Source organism: Blastomyces dermatitidis (assembly GCF_000003525.1).
Source record: "Blastomyces dermatitidis ER-3 genomic scaffold supercont1.2, whole genome shotgun sequence".
NCBI lineage: Eukaryota > Fungi > Ascomycota > Eurotiomycetes > Onygenales > Ajellomycetaceae > Blastomyces > Blastomyces dermatitidis.
This window is the reverse complement of record NW_025544775.1, coordinates 3,872,897-3,898,296: the sequence shown is the minus strand read 5'-3', so window position 1 is coordinate 3,898,296 and position 25,400 is coordinate 3,872,897. Positions and strand designations below refer to the sequence as shown.

Genomic DNA, 25,400 nt, shown 5'->3' with positions numbered 1-25,400 from the left:
GAAGGGGTGATAAGGGGGGGTAGGGGTAGAGAGTGAAAGTGGTAGAGGGGGCTGCGCAAGCAGCATAGCGAGCGTAAGCGAGCGTTTGATACTTATAATAATAATAATAATAATAATAATAATAATGGGAAACTCACGGTTCTCTCCTAAGAGCATACTCTTCTTCACATCTTTCAGCGTCAAATATATCCCATTACTAGGAATCACGAGGGTCACCAAAGCCTGCGATAATGCCGGGAGAGCTCCCAATTCCCAGCAGTAAACATGGGCGCGATGATCTAACAAAACTGTATGGGAGGCTGCACCAGGTGCGTGCGGAGGCAAATTTGGTTTCACATCGTCCCTGAAAGCGCTCACCGCGCGGCTTCTTTGCCTGTAAGCTCGTGAGCTTATTTTGAAGCACTTGACAGAGGTGTCACCGGCTTCGTCGTATATCTTGGCCCCAACTGAGGCTTCGAGAATTGCCTACTGGTATCAGCGAAATACCGAACTTTTAATATGTCCTCCTTGTATCATTTGTCCTTGGATCAAATGGATTGAAGCTGCTATAAGACAGTGCACGTCACTATCCAACCAAATTGGACGATGTAGAGTTGTCCTTTTGCTGGGAGTAAAGCGGCTTTCCTCACCTGTATTATGTTTTCCGTAGGTACTGTCGAAACATCGGACCTGAAGTCATCCCCTGCTTTCTGGATGGATGGCCCTTGTCAGGTTCGGCCTTGTTCGGCATTGCTGAGTATCTGTACGTTTTATTCACGTCATTCTCCACAGACTCTGGTTTTATCTTAGGAGCTAAGTTGCTGGGAATATCGCTAACGCTGGGAGTTATTGCGGGGAGTTGATTCCGTTGAAGCGGGTAGGGGTGACTTAATTAAAGGGACGATATGGAGTATATTTTAACTTTGCAGGTCGTAGAGTCGTTATTTCGACTGAGACAAAAGACCAATTGAAGAAGTAAATTCCATACATTTTAGGAGAGGTAGGTAGAGTTGCATTTTATAGAATACCCCTCGAAGTTGGCTATTGCATTGCCGGTCCCCTCATGTGGGAAAGTACTTTAGTGGTTGGAGAAAACCTCGCCAGAAAAGATCGGGAAACTAAAACTTCCACTCGCCGAGGAGTACATTCCGCTCAATATTTGACTGTCATTATTATTAATTTTGTGGTCAGCCGCTATACTGCATCCGCAAAATCACTTTCATATGTCTCATCGTCTTGTGACAACTATGCTCTGGCAGGGCTGTCATTGTAGAAAGAAGCGGCCACGTCTGTCTTGCTGTTTTCTCTAAATTTAGCCAAAGTCATCTTGCCATCCGGATACATCCCAGATCCCTGTCATATCAAATGGGAACCCATCCATTGTACCGAATGTGCCAGAGATCGACATCATGTCATTGACAATGTCATTCTGCGTTAGATTATCTGGAAGAGGGAGAGCAGCAAGATCGGGTGGTTGATTGGTTTGATCCGCGCCTGGCGCCTCATCGGAAGTGATTCCAGGTTGTTTGGTCAAGATCCGTTCGCAATGATCAAGACACATATCGGCAAGATCCCAGTCATACTCTACTCGGGCTCGGTATAGTGCATCACGAAGTACATCTACCTTGGAAAGGCAAGATCGGGCGATGTCTGAGTCGGACGTTTCGAGGGCACATCGGACCAAAAGTGTCGCGGTTGACGTGAGGTGGTAAGCGCTATCTGCATCAAAGTATAAGTATACTTTTTCTTACGAGTCATGATCCCCTTAGAATGACTTACAAGGCAGCCAGAATTCGTCAAAATTAGATCTTTTCAACGAGATCATGAATTCCACCACATCTTCGGCTGCTCTCCTACATTCGGTCTGGAAATACTGCCGCCCTTCAGGATTGGTTGGGTTATCCGAATTATTGATTTCCTACAAGTGAACGTTAGGTACTCATGAAAAAAGTCTTTTAAATTACGAGACATTAACGGCGATATTACCTGTAATTCAACACGGCAAATGAGCATTTTCAAAGTTAACCACGCGAGATATAAGCTGCTTGATCCCGAAACAGGAGTTGGAGAATCTGCAGGGGAGCTCTTCAGCCATTCTGGAAGTGAATCTTCCCACGAATCTAAATTTGTCCGCAATTTTCGAAGCGTTTTAGAAGTCTCGTTTTGTGATTTTGGTTGCAATCCATATATCAGCGGGAGTAGATCGCCTAGAGTCTCGGTGAGCTGACACAACGCAATGTAACACTCCGCTGATTTTATCCTCTGCTGACTAGGGCTTCCTTGCGGGATTAGGACTTGAACCGTAGGAAGTGGTACATCGTATTGGTTTTTATTGATTTGTGGAGGAACACCATGGCCGTGGCTCGCCCTGTACTTTCTTTCAGTCCATAAAACGTAGTTAAGCTAGTGAGAATAGACAACAAGATAAACGTACCACCGGTCATGGATGAGTACACCCCACCACAAGCGAATACGCTGATGTTTTTCAGCCCGTGACAATTTCCAACAACTCGGGTCACGATTGAGGCCAAGGGAATGAGAAAGAGCCACTGTGCGACCGCTATTAATTGCATTACCGGTCATGGAGAAAATTGGTCTGCCTGTTAGGTCTATCAAAGAAGCGCTTAAAGTTGATAACCCTGGAGCAGAAAACTCCTCGTGTAATGCAGCTACTGCAAGATTAACCGCGTATCGAATGTCTGGTTTGGGATGTGGCGCCAAAACACGAGACTGGTCCCAGTAGATGAGAGACTGGGCATATACTTGGCACATCAGAGCTGGTGGGAGGCTTCCATTGTCCGTTCTATTGGATTCCAGGAAGGAAGTTTCATCGAATATGAGGAATGAAGAGTTTATTCTGTCCAGAAAGCTAATTGTTCGTACGAAATTAGAGAAATCCGAATTGGCACACAAGATTGGGAAGTTCTCGCATACATTTTTACCAGATCGTGCTTAAATGGGCCAAGAATCTGCTCGAGAATTTCTTTCTGGCTCTCACCGGGGATTCCAGTTGTCCGTAGGCCTTGTCTGCGTCTTGACACCGTAGTGTAAAGAATTGGTTTCTTAGGATCGTTGGAGTATACATTGTATGGAGCCTTAGCATCCGATCGCTTTTTCGAGCTCTCTGATGGCATGAACCTCTCAATAACCTGAGCATCCTCAGCAGCAACTGGCCCAACAATATGGACCGATTCTCCAAATGGTTCTCCAAAGGCGCGTGGAGAACTGTGATCAGCTTGGCTGTCACTTCGCGGAGCGGACCTTCTATTTGGGCTAGGCGTCTCATCAGCCAATGTTGGAACCCCTGAGAGGCCTGGGGATTGATGGGTCCGAAGTCGTTTCTGTGGAGTCTGCGAACCGCTGAGAGGTGTTCCACTATCCCCAGCATTCGGGTCATAAAACCGAGTTCCAACAGGCTTTATCGGACCTTCACGGTAGTGACAATCCGCCCCTTGAACGCGGCAAAGAAGGCATGACTCGCCTGGCAGATCCACAGTGCATCGAGATTTCCTTTTGCGGCATAAATCACAGGCACGAATTTTGTGAGACCTGTAAGGACGAGCGCCAGTAGAGATAGGAGCCGAATGATAATCTTTTGAGGCCCCTTTCGGGGGAGGGCTGGTGGTTACGGACATGTTATCCACACCTTCATCTGGGCATCAATGAGGCATCAAAAAGAGGCGACGAATATTCAAGGATTATTGGCAAATAATAGCATCTTCCATCAATGCAGCGAACCTAAGTACATTCAAATGGAACAAATACGTAAAAAGCATGACATTGATAGTAGCGGGTTGAACAATTGCAGCATATCACCGTCTTGTAAATCATTCCACTCCGGCAATCCATCGGCTAAGGGTGAGCGGAATTTATCACGTGGTTATACTAGCCGACCCTTCCGCATTCCGTATTTTCTTGGGGTAAAAAAGGGGCTCTTGGCTAAATAACTAGCGACCAAGGTTCATAGGTAACCAACAATTAAGCATGATTACGAAGATGAGTTATACTACCGTTCAGCCTGAAAGGTTCAGAGTTGAGAGATTACAAGAAAAACTCAGTAGATTTCACACAACCCCTTCAAATCCTTGTAAGAAGAGTACACGGACTTTCCCAAAAGAGGATATTTACGTTGTCTTAGACAATGCCTCAGTTCTAGACTCATGATGTGTTAGCTATTTGTGGTCGTTCATGATGCTGCATCAGAAATGGATTGGATATTAACTCCTGTGCTGAAGCGCGTTCTTCGGGAAGCCACCTGAATATTTTGCTAAGAAAATCCAACAACAGCCAGTGATCGTCACCTTCTAGACGCCACTCTTTCGTGTCAAATGACTGATCGGGAATGGGCGTTGTCGCATTCCACCGTCCTAGAATAATTTCAGCTTTATAATCTCTTCCGGGGGATGAGCAGGTGATATGGCAAGATACTCTCCTTCTACATCCCAGTAATTACGGCATTTCTCACTCCTTTGAAGGAAGCTCTGGGGTGGAGGTCCCATGAGAGCAACCATTTCAGCAAGATGTTGCTCATCATCCAGAATGCGGTTTCTGAGGGCGTAAAAAAGGCGACCGCCTTCAAATAAATCCCATATCTGCCATATCGTGAGTAGATACGCGCTCCTAGCGCTTTGGTATGCAAAGATCTCGAGCATGTTCTGCGGGCGTTCTGCGGGTAATGATTTAGTTCTGCAGGTGACTCACCATGACTCCAATTGACCAGATGTCAATCTTGCAGTCCCATTCCATCCCAAGAATCACCTCTGGTGCACGATAGAAGTCAGGCATGACATCGCCTCGATGTTTCCCTTCGCCAATCCAGGCAGCTCCAAAGTCACAAAGCACTGGTGTGCCATCGGTTATGAGCATATATTGGGATTGATAGATGACCCGGTCCCTGAAGACTTTGCGGGCGCTAGGATGTTCTAACTCAGACTGCTCGATTTTAGAAAAAATAGAGGAGCTCTGGGCACCCAGGAGGATATTATTAGGCGATATATCTAAAAGAGATTAAGAATGTCAGCGGAGGAATATGCATACGCACATCGTAGTGAAGAAGCCTGTTCTAGATAAAACACAGAATCATACCTGTATGTACCACACCTAGTTGGTGTAGAAGATCGAGCCCAATCAAGATTAACTGATATGTCTGCTGAAGGAGTGCCTTATTCAGCAACCGGTTTGGCAGTAAATTGCGGAACTCCTTAAAAGTCATTCCCTGAGGTGTATACAGTAGGCATCTGTGTTCACCCCCAGGCCCGTGGATGGTGAACTCTCTGAGTATCAGGCGGAGGTATCTGTCACCAGGATGTTCATAATCGCTGGCTCGAATATGTCTCGTCACAGCCGCTTCGTTGGTAGACTGGGCAGTTACACCAGCCACCTTTCTGCAGGTGCAGACTTTCAGAGTTAGGTAGTCACCGGACCTAAAACGCATCAGGTACTTGAACTCAAAGGGCTGCCTGGATGTTGTGATCGCTTCATTTCTCACTCTAAGTCTCGGCAGAGCCATACACTCGAACCCACTCCAAACCCGAGCTTCGCAATGACTTGATATCTGGACTCGAATACATCTCCCAGCCTGACTGGATAGAATGGGATTGTAACCTGGGAGCTCTTCTTCCAGTTTCATATCATGGAGGAGAAGTCGGTGAGGATTCTGGGATGCAGTCGAGCAGTTTCGAACGAGAAACGAGCTCCTCATCATCATCGCAGGCGCATAGTAGCGATCTGAGATAGAAGTGCGACGAGTAGCATGGAAATGATATGGTATCCGACCATAGAATACGAACGGTCGTGATACCAACCAGGGAGAGATGCAAACAACCATGGTGAGAACCTCTGTTATTGTTCGAGTCGTGCCGGCTTCGATCCTTGCAATGACGTGAAAGTATTCAATTGATATATGAGAGATTATTCACAATCATTTATCTCTATAGGGGGGGGGGGGATTTTTAGACTACTTAGACAAGATCTTACCCCGAACTATGTAACTAGAATCCACCCATCTGTTGTTTTTCGAGAAAGAGTTGAACCAAACTCAGGATAAACAATCCGAGCCTTGCCACTCATTCAGGGCAGTTTGGAAATAATCGGGTTGGTTTAACACCAAGGCTCCAGATGTTATTGTGTGAAGATCGCGTGTACTCCGAGCTATGTTATGTATATGTATGTTATGTACTCCGCGTATGGAATCTTACCTTACAACGGGACCTGACCATCTGGAACTAAAAGTAGGGGAGAAGTTGATAGACCGGCAAAAAAACCCTAGAATCAAATTAAAATGATTTAAAAGAACAACGCAATCCTGCAGGAAGCAGACGGAGAACCTGGCTGCTTACTGAGCTAACTAGTTATTTAACTACTTGGCCCACCGTGGTCGCATCCGCTGCTGACATTTAACTATTGGCCACCAGAGCGCTAGCCTGGCGACCGCAAATCTGGGCGCCAGATGAAGGGATATGGACCAACGAGGATACGATTGGCGTGGGTGTGTGACTAGCATTGGAGCAGTGATAAGTTGCTATTTTAGGATCCAGAACACAAAGCTCGTCTCAATTTCCTGCCGGCGGTCGCATCTGCAATGGCCAACTTTTCATCGGTTCTTCAGGATTAGAGAGGTCGATCGCGGCGAATCCCATCACGGCACTTCTGCCAGCAAGGGCATGGTTATAGGTCCTATTTCCTGCAGATATTGTGAAGGTTACAGAAACTGCTTGCAATTTATCTCCCAGTTCCAACACAGCCCCAAGACAGGGCCCAACTCAAGTTCGGCCTTCTTGTTAGTTGCGGGCTCGGATGTACGCACACGAAACAAAGACGAGACAAATGACATTCCCAACTACCAACATCGCCATGACATGTGCGGCCCTACCAGATACTTTGAGCCCTACCATTGATGATGTGTAGTTGCAAGGAATTCTCGCCACGGCCATGGAAGACGGTGATTCTAATTCACCCTGGAATCGTATCGAGAATCCCGCCAGTGTTGAACCAGATATGACCCTCGATGCGGTTGCAAGTCCATTGACGCCCTCCCCTGCTGATGACAGACCTCCCTCCTGGAGGCCTTCAACAAGCGAAACGCGACAGCCGAACGATGGAGGTTCAAAAAATCCTCAATCCCAGGGCTGTGATTTACTAGGTTCTCTTCCACATCAAATAATTGAGAGGTAAGTTAAGTCTTAAGATCTTCCTCTTCCTGCGCCACGAATATGCAGGCTATCTATTTTTATTATTTTTTATTATTTCCTTCCCAATACGGAAGGTAATATGAAAAGAAGAAATAATTCCGATATCTGTTGAATGGGGCTCACATTTCTTGTTTAGGATTTTGTATACTGTTGACGCAAACGCTTTCGCGTCTCTCGCTCTGTTAAATAGGAAATGGCGGACAGTGTCTGATCTTCCTGAGCTGTATCGCTATCATCTAGATTGTTGTACATCCACTGTTTTGCGAAACAATGACAGCGTGCAGCGCCCTTGGATATTAGAAGATCTCTGGCAGTTGAAGAGGAGGTTTGCCCGCGAAACTAGGAGAAATTTGTTCGAATCATTTCTCAGACCCCAAAAAACCCTGATCAATCTCATTTCGGCTTCAGCATGTTCATCATCCGCGTTTCCCCAAGGAGAAGCTTTTCAGTTTACTTTCTCGGCAAATGGGCGGCAATTACTGGCGTTAAGTTCGTCTAGAATTTTCGTGATTGACTTATCCACAGACCCAATATCTGTTTCTTACGAATTAAAGACTCTGCGACGGCCTGTCACGGCTGCAATAGTCGAAGACGCAAGCCTATTGGCGGTGGTTTCCTCTATTCACCAAGCGAATGTTTATCGCCTCATTAATGGGAATGTAAAGCTAATCCAGGCCATTACGTTGGACAATGTTCCCCGGACAATCTCCTTATCTCCCGAAGGGACAGTTTTAGCTATTGCTTATGATGGCGGTATCGAGGTGCATGCTTTGGGGGAGAGGGCACTGGCAACTGATCGCAGGGCTGTGCGATGTTTTCATACCGATATGTTATCGTTCTCACGGGATGGTTTGATGCTAGTTGGCTCGTCAAATGATCCTCTCGAGGCCAGAATGGTATCCATCTCACCACCTCTTTATATGGACCTAGATTCAGAACTGCCTTCGCCAGAGCTGCAGTCCCGAATGTGGACAACTCAGATATTATCTCCGGACATCACGATTGGTTACAATAACGTCACGCTGATTCCGTCGACAGTTGCTGATGAAGGCGTTACTTGGATTGTTGGATATGACACCCAGTTGCAAGTTTTTCGCCTTGGCCAAATCGATGATGCGCGGGGTGGGTTTACGTACTTCGTAGGACCTGGTGGAGACGGTGAGATAAAAGAACCCGGCCCATGCTTTGCCCCTACGGCAGGCTGTAATGGGGAGCTATTGGTATTGGGTTTCCAAGATTCCGGGATGTGGCTATACGGCATTCCAGATGTTTCGGATCGACCGTCAGCACAAAATGTCGTCCTAGAAAGAAATTGGGGTTCACGGCCAGTTCGTACAAATTCACAGAGGCTCAACAAGGTGGTAAAACCGCCCAGTCACTTGATCCATGGGCGGTCCCTATCATCCATGAATGATATCACGGCAATAAAATGGGTAGACGGCGTCAACCTAGGAAACCCTAGAGAGAAACGTTTCCAGCGGCTCGTGGCAGCAGCTCCTGGGGGTGTTAACTCTTTCCTGGGAGAAATGGGCGATGATCTTCTGCCAGTAGATGGTGGCAGGATTGCCATTTTTGATTTTGCGCGTTCACCGACTAATGGAAAGGCAGTTGAGTTGACAATTGAAGTGGGCGAGGCAGAGCCCATACCATTACCGGAACGGGATTCAAGCATGGCTGTCGAGGTTGAGCTAGAGAGAAGGAGGACGCGGGTTAATAGACGTGGCGGACTGGGGCGAGATCGTAATGCTGTCATTGAGCGCTCTGGTACGCTCGCTAGGCATCGTGCGAGTATTGGAAGTTCGCATATTGAAACTCCACCGGTCCCAACCAGGGGGAATCGAAATAGTTTATCGCAGCCTAGTTCCCCCACAGATCTCACCCTATCTGTTGACCTCCAGGCTATCGAGGTTCCGTATTCAAACACCCAGCCACGGTCCCAAAGCCTTCTTAATGGAGCCGCTACCGCTGCAGCCAACAGGAATCGCTTCCAAAATGCTCGCTACGCAAATTCAGTCTTAGTAAACCGGCGACCAGTGGTACCACACGAAAGTGATGCCGATAACTGGGTTCCTCCACCACCGCCTTATACCCCCGACGCAGATCAGCCTCTCCCGGATCATATTCAAAGAACGTTGCTACCCTCGCCGACCAACCCCGCCCCACGGATGCGTAATGGAAATGCTTCCCGCGACCTCCGACGGACACAAACATCCCGATTTGGCTCTATCTCACAGAACGCTATGGAACGAACGAGGTCAACCATGGAGCGTATTCCTGTTCCTAGGACGAGGGCAGGACAATCCCCGGATACCCTGCGCCAAGGTAATCCACTCGGAAGGAATAATACCTCTCCATACCCTCCTAGTCATGCAAGAGCAGCTACCGATGGCGTACCCGGGACGATGACTCCAACCGAGATTCAGTCTAGTGAACGCCGTCCGATAGTGCCACCCGTGCTGAATCATAGAGGTGGCTCTGCGCCAACTAACCTTTCCCTTCCGTCTCAACCGCTTGTCGTAAATACACAAATTTCACCGTCCTCGACAGAGCTGCCCCGGCCTAGGTTCCCCCACGGCTCATCTGCGGAAAATTCGTCCCCAATTTCACCTATGGTTTCTGGGTCTTCTTTAGGAGCTACCCATATGCCAGTCCGAGTGATTGGTAGAAACGGCCCTACCAATCAATTTGACTTACAAGCCAATTCAGCATCTCCATCTGCCACTTCTGATACACACCAACACGGACGCACGGGAATCAGACGATTGTCCGCTACTGAGGATACTATAGACGGGTCCCAACCAACGGCAAGGAATTTCAATGCTAGTTCTTCCCAACGTGGACAGTCAACTCATTTGAGATCATCGCAATTGGATTCAATAAGCACACACCCCATTCCCCGCCATACCATTCCTCCCAACAATTCACCTGTTATTACAAAACCCCAAGCTCTATCTTCCCCCCACCTTCAGTCTCATGAACCACCTCGCCGTATGGAGACCCTCTACACCGTCCGTTCAAACCAAGAGACTCACCGATCTAGACCAAGATCCCAAGACATACCCCGCCGCAGGTTCGGAACGGGTGGCGCCTTTTTCGACCCCCGCTCAGGGCGAATGATTTCAAGTTCTCATTCTGATGCAGAGGTAGGACAGCGCCGGATGGCTGAAGAGTTGAGAGGTGGAATGACCGAATGGAGCGATGCTGATGGGGAGAGGAGAAAGAGAAGGGAGGGTAGGTGTTCAATTCTGTGAGAAGCACACTGTATTGGAGGGCATTGAGAGCTCCGAGAACGACTGACCGGATTCCGGGTTTATTTTTCTTGTTCCCTGTTTCTCCTCCGGGCATTCAATCTCCTGATTCTGTTCTGCTTTCTATACGTCCGCGAGTGGCTGTGTCTTTTTTCTTCTTTTTTTTTTTTTTTTCTCTCTATTATCAAGGCGTTGACATACCCTACCCGGCAGGATTTTGTGACACTGTTTAGCACTCTTTTCGTGCTTTGCTCTACGACGTTCATTCGCGATGCCTTTGGTTTCGTTACTCCCCTCGTAACCTTTTCCATTACATGCCTGAAATTGACCCGCCCCGCGACAAACAAACACACCCACCATACAAGCCTTTCTCCTCCTGCTCCCCTCCCCTTGTCCCTTCCACTTTTTCTCTCCATTTATACATAGGTCTTTTTATTTTTCAATTTAAGTGTTTTTATCTCTTTTTAATCATTTGTATATACCCCACACATCTGGAAGAGAAGGGAATCTCTGGATATCTTTCTGGGCGCTCGATGAGCGTTAGGGACAATGTCAGCGTGCCAACTCGTTTAATGTGTATGGAGATCGACAAGCTGTATTGAGAGATGTAGTTATTTCTACTGAGTAGAATACAATGTCGTCTCTCGAGCATCTCTCTTTCAACTGCTCTTTTTTTTTTTTTTTTTTTTTTTTTTTTTTTTTTTTTTTTTAATTGTTATCGTTAAACAGAGTATTCGATTTCTATCAAAAATCGTGCCGGTAACTTAAAATATCAACTCTTCTAGTTCGGGGTCACGGCATTAATCTAGTTTGCGCCTTCGTTGAAGGATGAGAAAATAGTTTCTCATTCCCCGGTCAAGTTACATCTCTACAGGCACTTTTCCCTGACATCCGTTGCCCCTCAATGCCCTATTTAAGTCCCCCTGAGCTGAAGCTTTTCGTGAACACTGCGAAATATTTTTCCCCTCGACTCCGCCCCCCACAAAACACGAGGCCATTTATGGATTGATTGATGGACCGAGAGACATGCAGTCAAGCTACCGCGAGCGCGCGATGGTGTGGCTTGGCTGTCCTTTATGTAGAGTTTGTGGCTGGCTGTGAGGTTCACGTTCTCTTTCCTCTTATTAGGCTCTCCGCATCAAGCCATGCAACAGGTCCAGGACATGGTAAACAGACAAACATACTCATAACGGTACACTGAATATGATTATAAGCAGGTTCGAGTTCTTCGACGTAAATGTCATCCCACGAGATGTTATGGCTTCCAACTCGGTCAAATCTCATCAAAATCAGGAGCTTTCTTCAACAAAAGCTCGCCAAACGAAAATCAAAACATCACCTTTTCCCAAAAACGCCATTCTATCTAAATATTATCTTGACTACTCCGTACTCCGTATTTTGGCTCCATCGAGAAAGCCAGTCGACGAACGCTTATTACAGCTGTGGCGCACCTCCGACAGCAAGGCGAAGCAGTTTTGATCAACTGACTCCTTTAGTCAATGTGCTTTCAGAATGAATACATGTTAATCCCCTTCTACCACAATGACCGTTAGAGTCTATCAGAATCCGTCTCCATGACCTTTTTATTCCCTCTTGTTGACTCTATTTATGAAAAAGGCAGGTGAGAAATGACAGATGTGTATCAACTATCAAACACTTAACAAGCTTATGATTAAGATTCTAGTATAGCACAGGCTGAACTGCATTGAAGAGTTGAGTGGATAAATTCAGAGCCACCTTCGCCCAAGATATCTCGTCCATCCGCCCATGTATTTTATACATGCATGACTATGTGACGCAAAATCATAAGTTACAGCCTTGGGGTCATTAACTGTTCGTTTGTTCAGGAACCTTCTGTTGTTTTAGGGGCTAAATCCCGAAAGACGACCTAACCCCTCACCACCATCAAACGCAAGGTGCAAAATAACGGCTGGGCTTTACTGTTCTTCTTCTCGCCATGAGTGCAGCTCAACCAAATACCAACGAGAAACCCCCGTCCACTCTTAACTTACCTCCATCGAATGACCCTCCGCCATCGTATTTGCCAGATGATCCCAATGCGAGCAGTACGGCTCCATTAGCGTCACTTCGAGAGCTTCATTTTGAGCCACTAGGCCTACAAGGGTCTGTCAATCCTGCCATCGCTGGGCCGGTTACCACGGATCAATGTATTGCGCATTTAAAACTTTTGGCCGCTCTAGCGGATCTTCGTGACACTATTTCGACAACTGACGGCCTGTTTAATCTCTACGACGCAGAGTATGGAAAATACCAGACCGAGGAATACAGGCTCAAAGGTGCTCAATTGATTAGAGAAAAACGATGGGCAGTATATGTCGGTAGAGCAGTGGACAGGTTCTCCCTCTGGCACGAAAAGTGCATTAGGACTGATGGCTTTGGTTCTAGTAATGGGGCTCTTACCACTTACGATATGAAGCGTCCTGGTAGACATGCGGCTTCAACGGCCTGGCAAGACACGATTGCTTGGACTGTTGATATTATGCCTCCTTTAGGTTAGATTCCCTGGCTTCGGATGATTTATGCCCGTTTGCAAATAGCTAATTATTATTTATGCGCAGATGTTTTGATGGTATGGCATGCATACATGCTGAATCCTCGAGATTTTCTAGAAGACTGCATTCGCCTAGGCAAAATGAGCTTCTGGAGGACGGGTTTACCATGGGCAATTGTGAATTCCAGCATCGACCATAGAACATTTGAGTACACCCCTCCATCCGAAGCAGCAGCAAATTTCAGCATGCAAACGGGCCTTCAGTGGGACAGCAATCATGATAGCCCGTGTAAGTCTTTAAACTGCCCACAGTGTGAAGCTCATGTAATTGTTCCATGGCAACAAGAAAACCCACAGATCGGATCAATAGATCATCCCTTTGAATACTGCGACGGTTTTGGAGACGAAAACTTCAAAGCCGTTTGCAATAATTGTGGGGTTACTATCACGCACGAAAAGCTTCGCGTTGCGAAGTTTCGTCGTGACGTACAACGTCTTGTTACGGGATGTTTTCCGATGCCCGGGACCATTTTGGACACGACTGGGGTCCCAGAGGACAGAGATGAGGATCACCGCGGGCCTTCTTTCCCCAACAATCTCATCAGGCTAGTAATTCGTGGGCCGCTACGCAATCTAGTTGACCTCGCCCAGAACCCCTCTGCATCAATGTCTATGGTACGCGATTTCCTAGGTGAGACCCTCGCGGATGAAGAAAAGGTCCAGAAAGCACTTCATGGTGCAGCGTCCAAACCCGATACTGAAGAACGCATCGCCATCCGAAAAATGATGTCTCGATACTGGGATAACTCGTCGCCTTTCGCACTTGACCTCGTCGGAGCAGTTATCCGCCAGGGAACATTCACACAAAAGATGGACAACATTGACTGGATACACTCGCCCGCACTCGAGTCAACCATGAACCGCCTCATCACGAAATATATATATTTCTTCCGAATTATATCGGAGAACCGCACAGAAATGGCCGTCCCTACGCTTGACGTTGACCTCGCCTAACACACCCACCAACTCTCGCCGTATAAGTATTTCACATATTCCACCCGCCATGCCGGTGGATGGTTCATCAACCACGACGATAAGGTCTCCGAGACCAAACTCACCACGGCATTCCAATGGACATCAAAGCAATACCAGCGGATCACAGGGGGCCAGGTATATAGTGAATGTACGTGCTGGTACTGCGAAGCCATCAGAGAATCCCACAACGGCGGCTTCTTCAAATCCTCTTCGACCTCCCAAGCTCAAAAGCGAGGCGACCAACTGCACATGCGTAAGGATATTAATCGAGACCCGCTCAAAAGCCCTCATATATCCACTCATAACGCTGTGCATCCTGTAGATAATCCCCTCGAGCGCCCGGACGGGCGCGAGCTAGCGGCTTTAAAGCTTCAGTGGAAATATGAAAAGGCCATGCGACGGATACGGAGACGGAGCACGAAATCCGTCCTGACACGAGGTGGTAGTGGCGACTCTGGGGCGAAGCGCCTCTCGATTATACCATCAAGCACAGACAAAGCCGGGGAAAGCCCGTATGCAGCGACTGCCATCGTATGGGGTTTGCCATTGGCAATGGCACTTTACATTCCCTTCGCGGTCGATCCGGGTATCAATACACACTTATATCCGTGTAGTCCGGCATGCATGAGCATGGGAATTGGCGCTCCAGGTAATTGTGTTGCGTCCACATGCACCGCTGAGGTTGCGGCAGGGGGATGTGGGTGGGATGCTGATGGCGGCGGGGCTTGCGGTGATGGCGGCGGTGGTTGTGGTGGTTGCGGTGGTGAATAATAAATCTACTGGCAGCGGTGTTTTGACCCCGATTTACTTGGTTTAGTTAACCTGCTGGTATAGATGCCTAGGTATTAACCAGATGTTCGTTTTGAGGGGAGTTTTCATTACACCTTGCTGATATTTCTACTCCTTTCTTTGATTCCAGTGTCCTTTAGTTTCATTAGCATTTGGCATTTTATGTGTATTTGTTCGTCGCACCACTGGTACGATGCTCTACGAATCTGAATTCTGCATATCTATGATACCCCATTATCGCCTAGGTGAATCTAATCATCCCCGCCCCTCGTAACTCTACGGTGTGGTGTATGCACATGAATGAACCATATAATTCATATCGAAATCTGGCCGTTGTAAAAAATGCTTTGTGAAATGAAAATGATAGAAAGTGGGAGTAGACTGGGAAACAATAAAAGGTATTGAAAAGTGGGAATAAGGGCATATCAAGAAAAGAATACGAACGATCTACAGCATGAACTGGTATATAAAGGTCAAAAATGGGTTGTGAATTGAACTGATCCATGGTATAACTTCATTGCAGTACCACAGAGTTAAGGACCCAAAGAAGCTAGCATACGTAAAAAATTTGCGCCTTCCCTATGGCTTTCTTCTGTGAATATCCAACTCACTAGAAGGAGAAAAAAAAAGGACAAGAAAAGATATGTGATACTGTAATCGAAACAAGAATGGGAATAAAAGTGTGAAAAATATACAGTAAAGACACGTAAACGGAGAAGAGTTCTATTTCTAGCAAGAAACAGAAGGGGTAGTAGTATATAACCGTTAATCTTGTGACGAATAAGAAGAAAGGGAAAAGAAAAGGAAGGAAAAGAAGAGAAGAGAATCAGAAATAGGCGATTAGGCAATGCCCTGCGATTCCAAGCCCTGAACCTGATTGAACGAGTACGGGAAGTCCACCAACCCATCCAGCATCCAATTGAGGGGATCAAATACTTCGTAATTCGGCTCCATGAAGCCTCCTAGGATCCCCATCCCGTTACCGGGACCTGCTGTGCTGAGGCTTCCTTCTCCGCCGATGTTGGTTGAGTGAGAGGGGGGTGCGGATGCAAGGTTGGAATCTGCCCCGGGAATACCAGGGGTTGAACTTGAGGCGCGCAACGGGGCAACGGATGAGGCAGAAGAGTCAGCATTGGAGTCTGGGTTGGTTGGGTTTTTGAGGAAGGCTGGTTTACGATTGTTAGAATCACGGGGAAACCTTGGATATGGGAAGGGGCATCGGTATATTAGTAGAAAGAGGGAAACATACATTCCAGATTCCTTCCTTTAGCTTGAAAATCTTCTCTCCATCGCCAAACAGAATCGTAGACAAGAGACATACTCATACGGCATCTGACTTTCAGCTGCAGGGTATCGTCCATATCTGGGCGGACCGATGAGCTGCCGACATATGGGGAGACAGGTGCACCTCCCGTCCTCCACATTTGTGCCAAAACCTCTGCCAACCGTTCAGGGAGATCATTGTTCGTGACGGACATACTTCGTATAGCCCAGATAGTCCTGTTGAAAAGGGTTTTTGTATAATCCATGTCAATGTGGACTGCGAAGAAGCTTTTGCACAGCTTCAGAAGAATGAAGCCAGCGGCCAGGGTCATCTGATATATATAATTTGGGCTGTATGCAAGAACAGGCCCATCGGACGTTTCGAGATTTAGAGCCTCGTCGAGAAAGAGTGTGGTTGCAAGGTAGAGTGCTAGGAGGCCCTGGCGGTAGTCTTTGGCTGTCGGGTTATCAAAGAAAGCAGAAAGGCGGAGGTGAAGGCCGGCTGCCCGAAGGTAGAGGTTTGTTATAGCTAAAAGATAATTTATTAGTTTATATAAGGGAGGGGAGAGGGGAACAAGAGAAAGTAAATCACACACAATTATGTTCCTGTCTGAGCTGGCCTTCGAGCTCCTCGAAGTCCTTGGCTAGAATTGTGGTTACAATGAACCTTTCATCATCGCTTGATAACCCTACAGGATCTCGAGGATTGCTGTATAGGCCTCTGGTTACTTTATCGCAGAACTTTTCAATATCCAGTCGGCACTTTATTTCCGGCGGGAGCTTAAAATTCTGGTCAACGGATTCTGGTGATGATAGCGTCCAGTCAAGCAGTGTTTGCGACGGTTGTCCATAACCGGTTGCCACTCTAGTAAGAGGGTTAGCATTTACTTAAAAATATGATAGGTATGAGGCATCCATACCTTTGAGCAACGATATTGCAAACACCCCAAGTCTTAACCCTATCTTTCAACTCCCCTTCTCTAAACTCGATCCTGAATTTAGAAAAGTCTTGCGCATGAGACGGTCGATGGAGGCCAATTTGCATAGCTATCTGCATCATCATACCGCAAAGCATGAAAGTTGGGTCTGTCGATGTGCTACTAGTGGGAAATGGCCAAGTGCATAATAGCGCTAATGCTTTTACGACATGGTAGCTTTGAGGAACATCTGCCAATGTACTCCAGACCAATCTTGACACTGGCCCAGACAAAGCGTTCAGGAGAATACGGTCGCCTTGATATCGACGCGAACCCACGCTAATTATAGTCCAGAATAGGAGAGGCGAGGTGGAAAAGTACTCCTCAGGTGGTTTAACTCTATCTAGAAATGGGAGGAAGGGGTGATAGAACGTGAAAAATCTAGTCCTTATTTAGCATAACGGTGATGTGATTCGGTCGATAAGTTCAATCGAAAGAATACTAACTGGCTAAATAATTCTGTAACACGTTCTGGTGCAACCGACACATCTTCCAGGCGTTTGGTCATTACAATCTGGCCACTAGGGCTTCTGAGAAAACTAGACGAATCCAGCCCTGATCGAAGATCAAGCAGCGATGCAACGGCTTCATGTGGTCCCATACCTGTAAGGCCCGGCGACGGCTGATACATGTTGCGCTGAGACGAACTAAACGTAGTAGAAATGGATGAGTCTTGTTTGGTGGATGCAGACGACTGGGGTTGCTGGTGCTGTTGTTGCGCATTGGCCGCGGCATTGGCATTCGCAATTTGCCTTCTCAGCTCAATTATTTCACGTTCCATCTCTGCATTCCGACTGCGCTTGCCGATACGTTTGAAATTCGACTCGATCTTGCATTCCAATTTGAGACGACGGCAACGCGAGCACGTAGTAAAAGGTTCTTGTATAACGTCGCATCGGAGCTCCAATACAAATGTTAGCAGATTGCATGACTCATAAACAGCCTGCTCATTCTAAATGGAAGTATCCTGGTTACTACGACCACATAGAAAAGAAAGAAAAAACAAAAACAAAACCCAAAGAAAAAAAACCTGAGTTCTCAATTGAGCATCCCACCTTTTGTTGGCGACACTCATTGCAGGCGCGCTTCACTGGCTGCTTCTTCCGGTCATCCTGGGTATTGTTGGCATTATTCTCCGCCTCTTTTGTATCGTCTATGCTCCCTGGCGAGCTATCCAGCCCTGCGGTATGCACATTCCGTCTCCGGTTTCCACCACCAAAAGTTGACACTGAAGCAGGAGAAGGACCAGCAGCGAACGAACTAGTGGTATTCCCCCTGATAGGGCTGACATGGCGGCTGTGACCTTGCTGCTGCTGCTCTGCTGGCCCAACTCCTGCTGCTCCGGCTGGAGTCGCTATTCTTCCTGGAGCACTACCACCTCCGACACCGCTACCATTCCCAACGCCAACGCCAGCGACACTCCCACTGCCACTGGCACCGCGTGTATGGTCGTCGCTAAATGTCAGGGCAGCCACACTGGGAATTGTTTTCTCTCCGGGGAAAACCAGCACCCCGAACAAAGAAAGGTTGGGAGCGAGTGGGTTTACGGGCAAGAGCCGTGGTCGGCAGCGGCAGCGGCAGAGAGCCTCGCAGCGGCACCAGGGAATGCGGGGGCAGAGTAGTTACTCTTGGTTCTTTTCTCTTCCCACTTCACGCCGCGTCGGTGCGTCGTTGGACGCACTCGAAACGCTTACAGGTGGGTGTCACGGATTGTAAGGTCTTAGCTACTTAAGGCTTCGTGCTGCCCGGCTGGCGGGGTTCATTGAAGTTGATTGACTCGATCGTGTCCGATGTCGGTGAGATTGGTGGAGGTGGAGGATTCAGCCAACGAAGAACCACGTGGTTGATAAGGCTGGATCATGTGATCCAGACGACGGCTGGGTTGGACCGGGGGCCGAGGCTTGTTCGCGACATCAAGCGTGCCATAACTACCGATGAATATGGATGGCATGGCACCGCGAAGAAGAAAACAGGGGCAATAATACCGGCAAACATGACAACTCCATTCAAACACCGTACCTTACTTCCTCAACAGCCCGTCTCCAAACCAAGCAAATATTCCAAACCTTTAAACCCTTCTGCACGTCCGGCGGATCTTCAGCTAAAATCTACTATCATACCTACCGGCACTCGTCAGCGGCCTGAGGATAGGAGTGGAAGCAAGCAGAAGGGGGAGAAGGAAACACGGGAAGGTCGGAGAGATCAGGGAGATCAGGAGGGTCCGGAGGATGAAATGGAAGTGCCGGTGATCGAATTTGATTCTTCCAAGGCGCCGCAGCCATTTCTAGACGGGGATGAGGTATTGGAAAGAATGAAGGCATTGGGAAAGTGATGGGGGGGGAGACTGAGAAACAGAGAGGACCTCTGCGGTGGGGCTTCTAATTTGGCGTATTATTCCAAGAGGATACATATACCCTGGCGTGTGGGGGTGTATTTTTATGTGCAGCAGTTTTGGTTCCTATTTATCAAAGCAGCATCGCGGCAGCTTCCACATATATGATGAATTAATAATCAACAAACGTCCGTTGTATTGCAAAAGACATCCTATTCAGGAGGGTAAAGTGCTTAATATACATTCTTCGCAAAAAAAGGATACGTGGGGACAACATTCTCACGCTCAAAAACCAGCAAAGAGTAATGTATGAACCGCCAAAGAAGATTGGTATATAGGATGGCCAAAGGAGGAACAAAATCAGCGGAACAGCAGCATACGCAGATAAGGGAGGCATTGCAGAATACCAGGCGAGAGAAACAAGGTGGAAATGGCAACACAGGCTTGTCCGTCCAAGCGGAATATTAATATTTTTTTGGTCTTTTATTCTCCTCCTTTCGGGATATCTCGTCTCATATCCACGTAAGTTCGTTATCGTATGTATCTTTTGTTGCAGTTAAATATGTCGTCAATAATAATCGGAGGGCAAGATCACTTATAAATCGTTAAAGCTCCAGGGGGGGGTAAAAAGAGGGCCGAACTGAAGGGCCCACAGTACAAAAAAGGGAAAAGGAAAAAGTCTGCAGAAAGGGAAAGGAGATCATGGGAAATAAATATAAAGTAAATAGTAAAAGATATCAAAATCATTCAACGGGAAGGTGAAAAACTGCGCTAAATCGAATATCATCCATTCTCAAGCTTAGGACAAGGGAGGAGCAAGAGAAGTATTCATAAATCATTATATCATATCAACACATCGTGATGATACATGTCTCTCATGTAAAACTTTCATGTTCAGCATCACCCGCTAAAGGAGCAGTACAAAATGACAATGGGATGAAGAAGAAAAGAAGTTGATGAGATGTTAAAATAAGGGAAATTATGAAAACAGATGAAATATAGAAAATCGATATCAAACCCTTCAAAAATGGAAAATTTCCTGTTGCGTTACACATCGAGTATACACGAGGCCAGCCCCAAGGGAAAAAAGGCAGTTAATAGTAGTAATCCTCATCACATCGGATTTAACGACCATCCGGAACGATTGTAGTAGTGTTATTAGTGAGAACGCGCCCCCCGATGCTCTTTCTCAATTTATCTCTCCGCTCCTCAAGCTTATCTTGTTCCCTCTGGCGCCGGATATGGGTGATCCACTGTTGCAACTCGCGCAATGATTGTATGGGTCCTTGTAATACCATTCTTGGTAGCGCAAAATTGCGGTTGCGGCGAGCAGGGCGTACACGATGTGATGGGAAACCTGATTTGTAGTGCGATGGAAGTTCATGGTTGCCGTTCTTACGACGGGTAGTCCGATATCGAGTACGGTTGGACATCCTTCGAATAACTGATAGTGGGCCAGCGAATATGACACGCTTTTGCGGTATGCCTAACGAGTTGCTAACGTACAGATCATCGATGTCCCTGGAAGTGGGGGAATCGGACCTCAGGATACCCTCCCCTTCCACATCATCAGAGTCCGCAAGCCCTTCCCAAAACGGTCGAGGTAGCCAAAATGAATGTAATTTGCTGTCTATATTTTTGCTGGTTTTAGGGTTTCGTACATTTTGAGACAAGACCGGGGTTGTATGTGCCTCTGTTCGTCTCCGGGAACTCAAGGCACGGCGAACAGAGCCGAACCGACGTATTGCGCCATTGTTCTTGTCCGGATTGTGCTCATCTATAAGAGCAGGCTGGTCAATTTCATCCATAGGAGTTGGCGGAATAACCTTGACTGCTGGGGGTTTTGGCGGAGCGCGCGGGTTTCGAAGTGGAGAATCAACATCAGCTGCCGCAGCTTGCGTAGACATGTCTGGTGTCGTGAGTCGGGCAACTTTCATTTCCATAACACCTGGCGAAGTTCGCAGTTCCTGAACGGCTCGTGATTCGGTGGCCGGCTGTTGGTCTACAAGCAAAAGTGACGTATTATTGTGGAAGAAAAACGGGACAGCTCTAGCTTCGTGAATTTCCACTGGGCCAGGAGATAAGGACTGAATAGATGCTTGAAACGGTGTGAGAGGCAGAGATGGAGATATCATTGGTCCGTTTTCATCGCCTGGCTGTCCATTCGTACGTGGGGTTAAAGTTGTAAACTGTTTGACAGGTTCGGGGACAGGGGTTTTGGTAGATATCGGTTGCACGGGCGCTTGATTGCGGCGCTGAGGGAGAGCGGGCTGGACGGTGGGAGGTGGTGCATGATATTGCAAACTCTCCGAGGTAAGTGAAGGCGCCCTAGAGTTATTTCGGCTTGTGGGTGCGGATAACGAAGACTTTCTTTGAGGAACGGTTAGCCCAGACAAAGAGCTCCTACGGCCCACATCTTTTGAGGTCGTTGATGGTAAAGATGCGGATAATGTGCGTCTTGTCCGTCGAGATACGTCAAACGACCCGATGCCGCTGTCTGGAGCAGTGGTAGGTCGACGACTAGAGCCAAGAGAATGCGTTCGTGAATGGTCCCTGCTACTAGAGTGCGTAGATTTCAACGAGGATTGTCGTTGGGGAATTACCACAACGGGTACAACATCAGGCTTCGGCTTTGGTCTCGTCGAGGTTACGCTTGCAGCAAAAGACATATCCGATGACACACTCCATCGATTTTCATTGGTAATGCGGGCCGACTTTCTGAGTAGACGAGGATGAGAGTCCGTCAAAGACGACGTTGAATCTTCATAATATGACTTAGGCAGAGGCGAACTAACGGAACGAAGGGAGGAATTCTTTTCTGTATGCCGTAATGTCGGTAGCTTTCGTTGCGGAGGATCTATTACCATAGCTTCCACGGTTGATGTAGTCGATATCCCAGACAAACGCCAAGCATGGATGCGTTCGCTCATATCAAGCTGCTCCTCTCCCGTAACCCATGCTATACTCTCCGCAAACTTCTCAACGGAAGATGTCACGGGAATATTTTGTGTGTCTTTTACCCGCTTCTCCAAACTCTTTTCCCGGCTAGACGATGATTTAGATATAGGTTGCGAATCAGAAGGGCCGGCGTTGACTTGGGAAAATGGGTCGTGATCAGAGAGGATCGGTCGACGCCTGTGTTTCTTTTTTTGGAAGCCGGCAATAACGTTTTCATCTAGCTTAGTCCACTGGCCATCAAAAGAATCAAACGTGGCCGCATCTGTCTGGCTAACTGTCATTCCATCTGCAACAGGTCCACCACCCCTTGGTGGCCCTGCATTTCTCAAAAGCCCTCGCTCCGCCGATGTCGTATTTGTTCGCAGCGGATGAGGCAGCTTGTGTTTGGCTGGACGCAACGATGGGGCGGGCTGGACCGATGCAGCATTTCTCTTTTCCAATTCTTCCTCCGATGACAAAGTTTCTCGGGCAGTAGTGAACGACTCAGCCCTTGAGGACATGGACGGTTGTATTGGAGTAAGACCTTCTCTCTTTTTGAATTGCGAAACTGTTCGTGGAGGTGTAATATCGGGTGTCGGGGGGCTTAACTGGTGAGTTGGCGTATCAGTTCCTGTCGTGGCTGGGATAAGCTCGTGAGATACCTCGCGCGAGATACCATTGCTTGATTTCCTACATGGCTCTAATACCAGGCCAGGGGGTGTCAAGGGAAGAGCTGGCGCGGTAGGATGGGTGTACCCGTTTGAAGGAGGCGTGGCATCATAAGGTCTCGGACTCGACGACGTAAATGCCAAACCCTGTGTAGGCAATACATCGCGTTTTCGTGGTAGGGCTTTATGGGCTTTCAGACCCGGATGACTTGCCGGCGGCGTTGTCGGGCTTGTCTCCAGAATATTCACTGACGGCATATTGCCAGAGGTCGAGTTGGTCTGGGTGGGTTCGTGCTAAGGGACTGACTAGTCTTATAAAATAATGATAACGGTCCCCGGTTAAGGAAATTTGTTTTGCATAACTTTTGAAACCTCCTTATTCCTGGGGGAAAACTCATCCATAGCACTCGATGCCCATGGGTTTCTCACGTTATCCAAGGTAGCGGCCGCATAACGGAGAAGGAGTCCAGATACTTTTTCCAGCGCTGACACAAGCCCAGACCGAATTATTTCCCACAAAGCTGGTTCGCTGATCGTGGCGGGAAGTGAGGTGCGATATATAGGCGCTGTCCGCTGTCGCACTGGATTATTGGAAAACAATCGATCGATGGAACGGAGCCAACCTCTGTGTCTATAATCTGCTGGGTGGCGAGCTAAGCCTCGGTGCGAAGAATGTCAGGAACAGACAGACAGGGCTTTGCAGAGAAATTCTCTCTATCCGCTGTGGATGATGGGTTGATGATAGTTTGATTGCGATACGATACAGCGAATGGGAGGTAAATAACAAACACCGGGAGGCCAATATTCAATCCGGGCCACGACTTGGACAGTTTGTGCTTAAAATGGAGTCTGGAACAGGCGCTAAATAATTAAAATTCTACCCAAGTGAAAAATATGGTCACAAACACTTTTTTTTAAGGGTGGTTGGAAAAGGGTTTCCAGCAGTGTGATGAGGGCTGGTCGCAAAGGACAAATAGGAGGAGGATGGGAAGGATGGAAGACTCAAGAGGGGGGAAAGTCGACGACGACGAGCCAAAGATGACGATCCCTGTTGGAACAGAAGAAGCAAGAAAGAAATATCTCCTTAAACTACGGAGTACGCTGCTAACCACCAACAAATCAAGCCAGTCTTCATCCAGACCAGGGAAACCCGCTTCTACAGCTTTCGGACAAAGAAGGGGTGGTCTTTATTTATGTATTTAGGCCGAGATAGATCAGGCCAAGATCAAAGAAACTGCAAGCAACCACTGCAGCAGGTAGTTTATTTACATCGTACCTCATATATTTAAGTTACTCGGCTTTCTGCTCGTTGGTCCATTCAGTCTTGTCTTGTTCTCGAAGAAACCCCCTGAAACGGCCCCTCTCTAGATAGTTATTTAGGACGTTTCATCTTCGTTGCAAAAATATATACTCTGGCCAACCTCCCAGTAAGTTATCCAGTTAGCTACGGCTAGAACCCTGGCTCGAGTTAAAAAAAACTCAACCGAATATTTGGTATTTAACTACGGAGTACTTATATTAAAGATTATCATACTTAATACTTTTGCGTTACAAAAGACTGTGGATATTTCAACCAAGACTCGGGCTGCGTTTTTCAATAGGAAACTAGAGTATCCGATCTGCTGAATTAACCGCGGCATGGCACATTCCAAACGACAGATTGTTTATTTTTGTATACAGAAAATTAAAAAGGCTGCTGGCTGCGTCCTAGAATGCATATTTATACATATCATGTGGCAATACAATAAACTACCACCCACCTGCTCAATTCCCGGTTTTCCTTTGCTCGGATGCAAGCATGATATCAGGCTTGGGCTTACATACGTGCAGTCTCAACTCTCTAGCCCGCGGCGATAGTAATATCTAGTTATTTCTCTAATTTCTGTTGGCTTCTGACACGCTGGGTCGAAACTTGCATAACATCCTTGCCTTCTTTTTATCTGTGTGATTTTTGCTTTTAAACCCCGCAGGCCTCTGCTGCCTCCTCCCCCCCCGCGGTCGACTGCACTATACATAAGGAGTAGTAAGTTGATATGACAGCGAGTCAAGCCATGGGAGAGGGAATGTTGTTGGCCCTAAGCTCGATCTTTGACTCAAGAGTATGTAAGTATATCTCTTTCTCTCTTTCTTTCTTTCTTTCTTTTTTATTTTTATTTTTATTTTTATTTTTATTTTAGCAGCTAATGTTTCATAAACGAAGAGCAACACCGGTTGGGTTGGTTAAATAACTATTTTGCTCACAAGCTGTCAGCCAAGTGGCCTGATTCATGCTCTCTATCTATCTCAATCTCACCTCCTCCGTACTCCGTACATATTTGTCCTCTTTAGACCCTCATTCCCTTCCCATACCTGGCCATGCAAGCCAAGCTTTTGTCTCCAGCCTGTCATGATATCATGATACTTTCAAATCTAAGTGGAACGCCCGCGATGCTGCTGGTCCGTCAGCATGGGAGACTTGCTCCGACGGTGA

General features: G+C 47.3%; 7 protein-coding genes across 8 annotated transcripts; 3 read left to right on the top strand and 4 right to left on the bottom strand.

Annotated features, from left to right (window-relative positions):
* Positions 1 to 126: 126 nt before the first annotated feature.
* Positions 127 to 3,787, bottom strand: BDCG_01848 (C6 transcription factor). The gene is made up of 6 exons (XM_045417398.1): positions 2,914 to 3,787; positions 2,414 to 2,848; positions 1,966 to 2,347; positions 1,759 to 1,897; positions 630 to 1,698; positions 127 to 465 (listed from the first exon to the last, which is right to left on the bottom strand). Exons 1-5 carry the CDS (start codon positions 3,612 to 3,614, stop codon positions 1,292 to 1,294), a joined length of 2,064 nt encoding a protein of 687 aa, XP_045274222.1. The 5' UTR covers positions 3,615 to 3,787; the 3' UTR covers positions 127 to 465; positions 630 to 1,291.
* Positions 3,788 to 4,346: 559 nt separating this feature from the next.
* Positions 4,347 to 5,847, bottom strand: BDCG_01847 (serine/threonine protein kinase; the record flags this gene model as incomplete). The annotated part of the gene is made up of 3 exons (XM_045417397.1): positions 5,065 to 5,847; positions 4,681 to 4,976; positions 4,347 to 4,634 (listed from the first exon to the last, which is right to left on the bottom strand). Exons 1-3 carry the CDS (start codon positions 5,804 to 5,806, stop codon positions 4,347 to 4,349), a joined length of 1,326 nt encoding a protein of 441 aa, XP_045274221.1. The 5' UTR covers positions 5,807 to 5,847.
* Positions 5,848 to 6,265: 418 nt separating this feature from the next.
* On the top strand, positions 6,266 to 11,086 carry BDCG_01846 (F-box domain-containing protein). Its single transcript, XM_045417396.1, has 2 exons — positions 6,266 to 7,148; positions 7,306 to 11,086. Exons 1-2 carry the CDS (start codon positions 6,910 to 6,912, stop codon positions 10,418 to 10,420), a joined length of 3,354 nt encoding a protein of 1,117 aa, XP_045274220.1. The 5' UTR covers positions 6,266 to 6,909; the 3' UTR covers positions 10,421 to 11,086.
* Positions 11,087 to 12,374: 1,288 nt separating this feature from the next.
* BDCG_16438 (uncharacterized protein) lies at positions 12,375 to 13,943 on the top strand (the record flags this gene model as incomplete). Its single annotated transcript, XM_045425670.1, has 2 exons — positions 12,375 to 12,930; positions 12,997 to 13,943. 2 exons carry the CDS (start codon positions 12,375 to 12,377, stop codon positions 13,941 to 13,943), a joined length of 1,503 nt encoding a protein of 500 aa, XP_045279781.1.
* A 49-nt stretch (positions 13,944 to 13,992) lies between these two features.
* Positions 13,993 to 14,735, top strand: BDCG_16437 (uncharacterized protein; the record flags this gene model as incomplete). Its single annotated transcript, XM_045425669.1, has 2 exons — positions 13,993 to 14,099; positions 14,141 to 14,735. The coding sequence occupies 2 exons, from the start codon at positions 13,993 to 13,995 to the stop codon at positions 14,733 to 14,735; spliced, it is 702 nt and encodes a 233-aa protein (XP_045279780.1).
* Positions 14,736 to 14,832: 97 nt separating this feature from the next.
* BDCG_01844 lies at positions 14,833 to 19,045 on the bottom strand. Of its 2 annotated transcripts, XM_045417394.1 has the most exons (6): positions 18,049 to 19,045; positions 17,440 to 17,894; positions 16,937 to 17,374; positions 16,613 to 16,881; positions 16,003 to 16,545; positions 14,833 to 15,919 (listed from the first exon to the last, which is right to left on the bottom strand). In XM_045417394.1, exons 2-6 carry the CDS (start codon positions 17,772 to 17,774, stop codon positions 15,594 to 15,596), a joined length of 1,911 nt encoding a protein of 636 aa, XP_045279778.1. In that variant the 5' UTR covers positions 17,775 to 17,894; positions 18,049 to 19,045; the 3' UTR covers positions 14,833 to 15,593. The 2 variants fall into 2 exon arrangements, with proteins under 2 accessions (XP_045279778.1, XP_045279779.1); XM_045417395.1 differs by having other exon boundaries at positions 16,937 to 17,894.
* A 396-nt stretch (positions 19,046 to 19,441) lies between these two features.
* On the bottom strand, positions 19,442 to 24,295 carry BDCG_01843 (uncharacterized protein). Its single transcript, XM_045417393.1, has one exon. The coding sequence runs from the start codon at positions 23,186 to 23,188 to the stop codon at positions 20,450 to 20,452; it is 2,739 nt and encodes a 912-aa protein (XP_045274219.1). The 5' UTR covers positions 23,189 to 24,295; the 3' UTR covers positions 19,442 to 20,449.
* Positions 24,296 to 25,400: the final 1,105 nt, after the last annotated feature.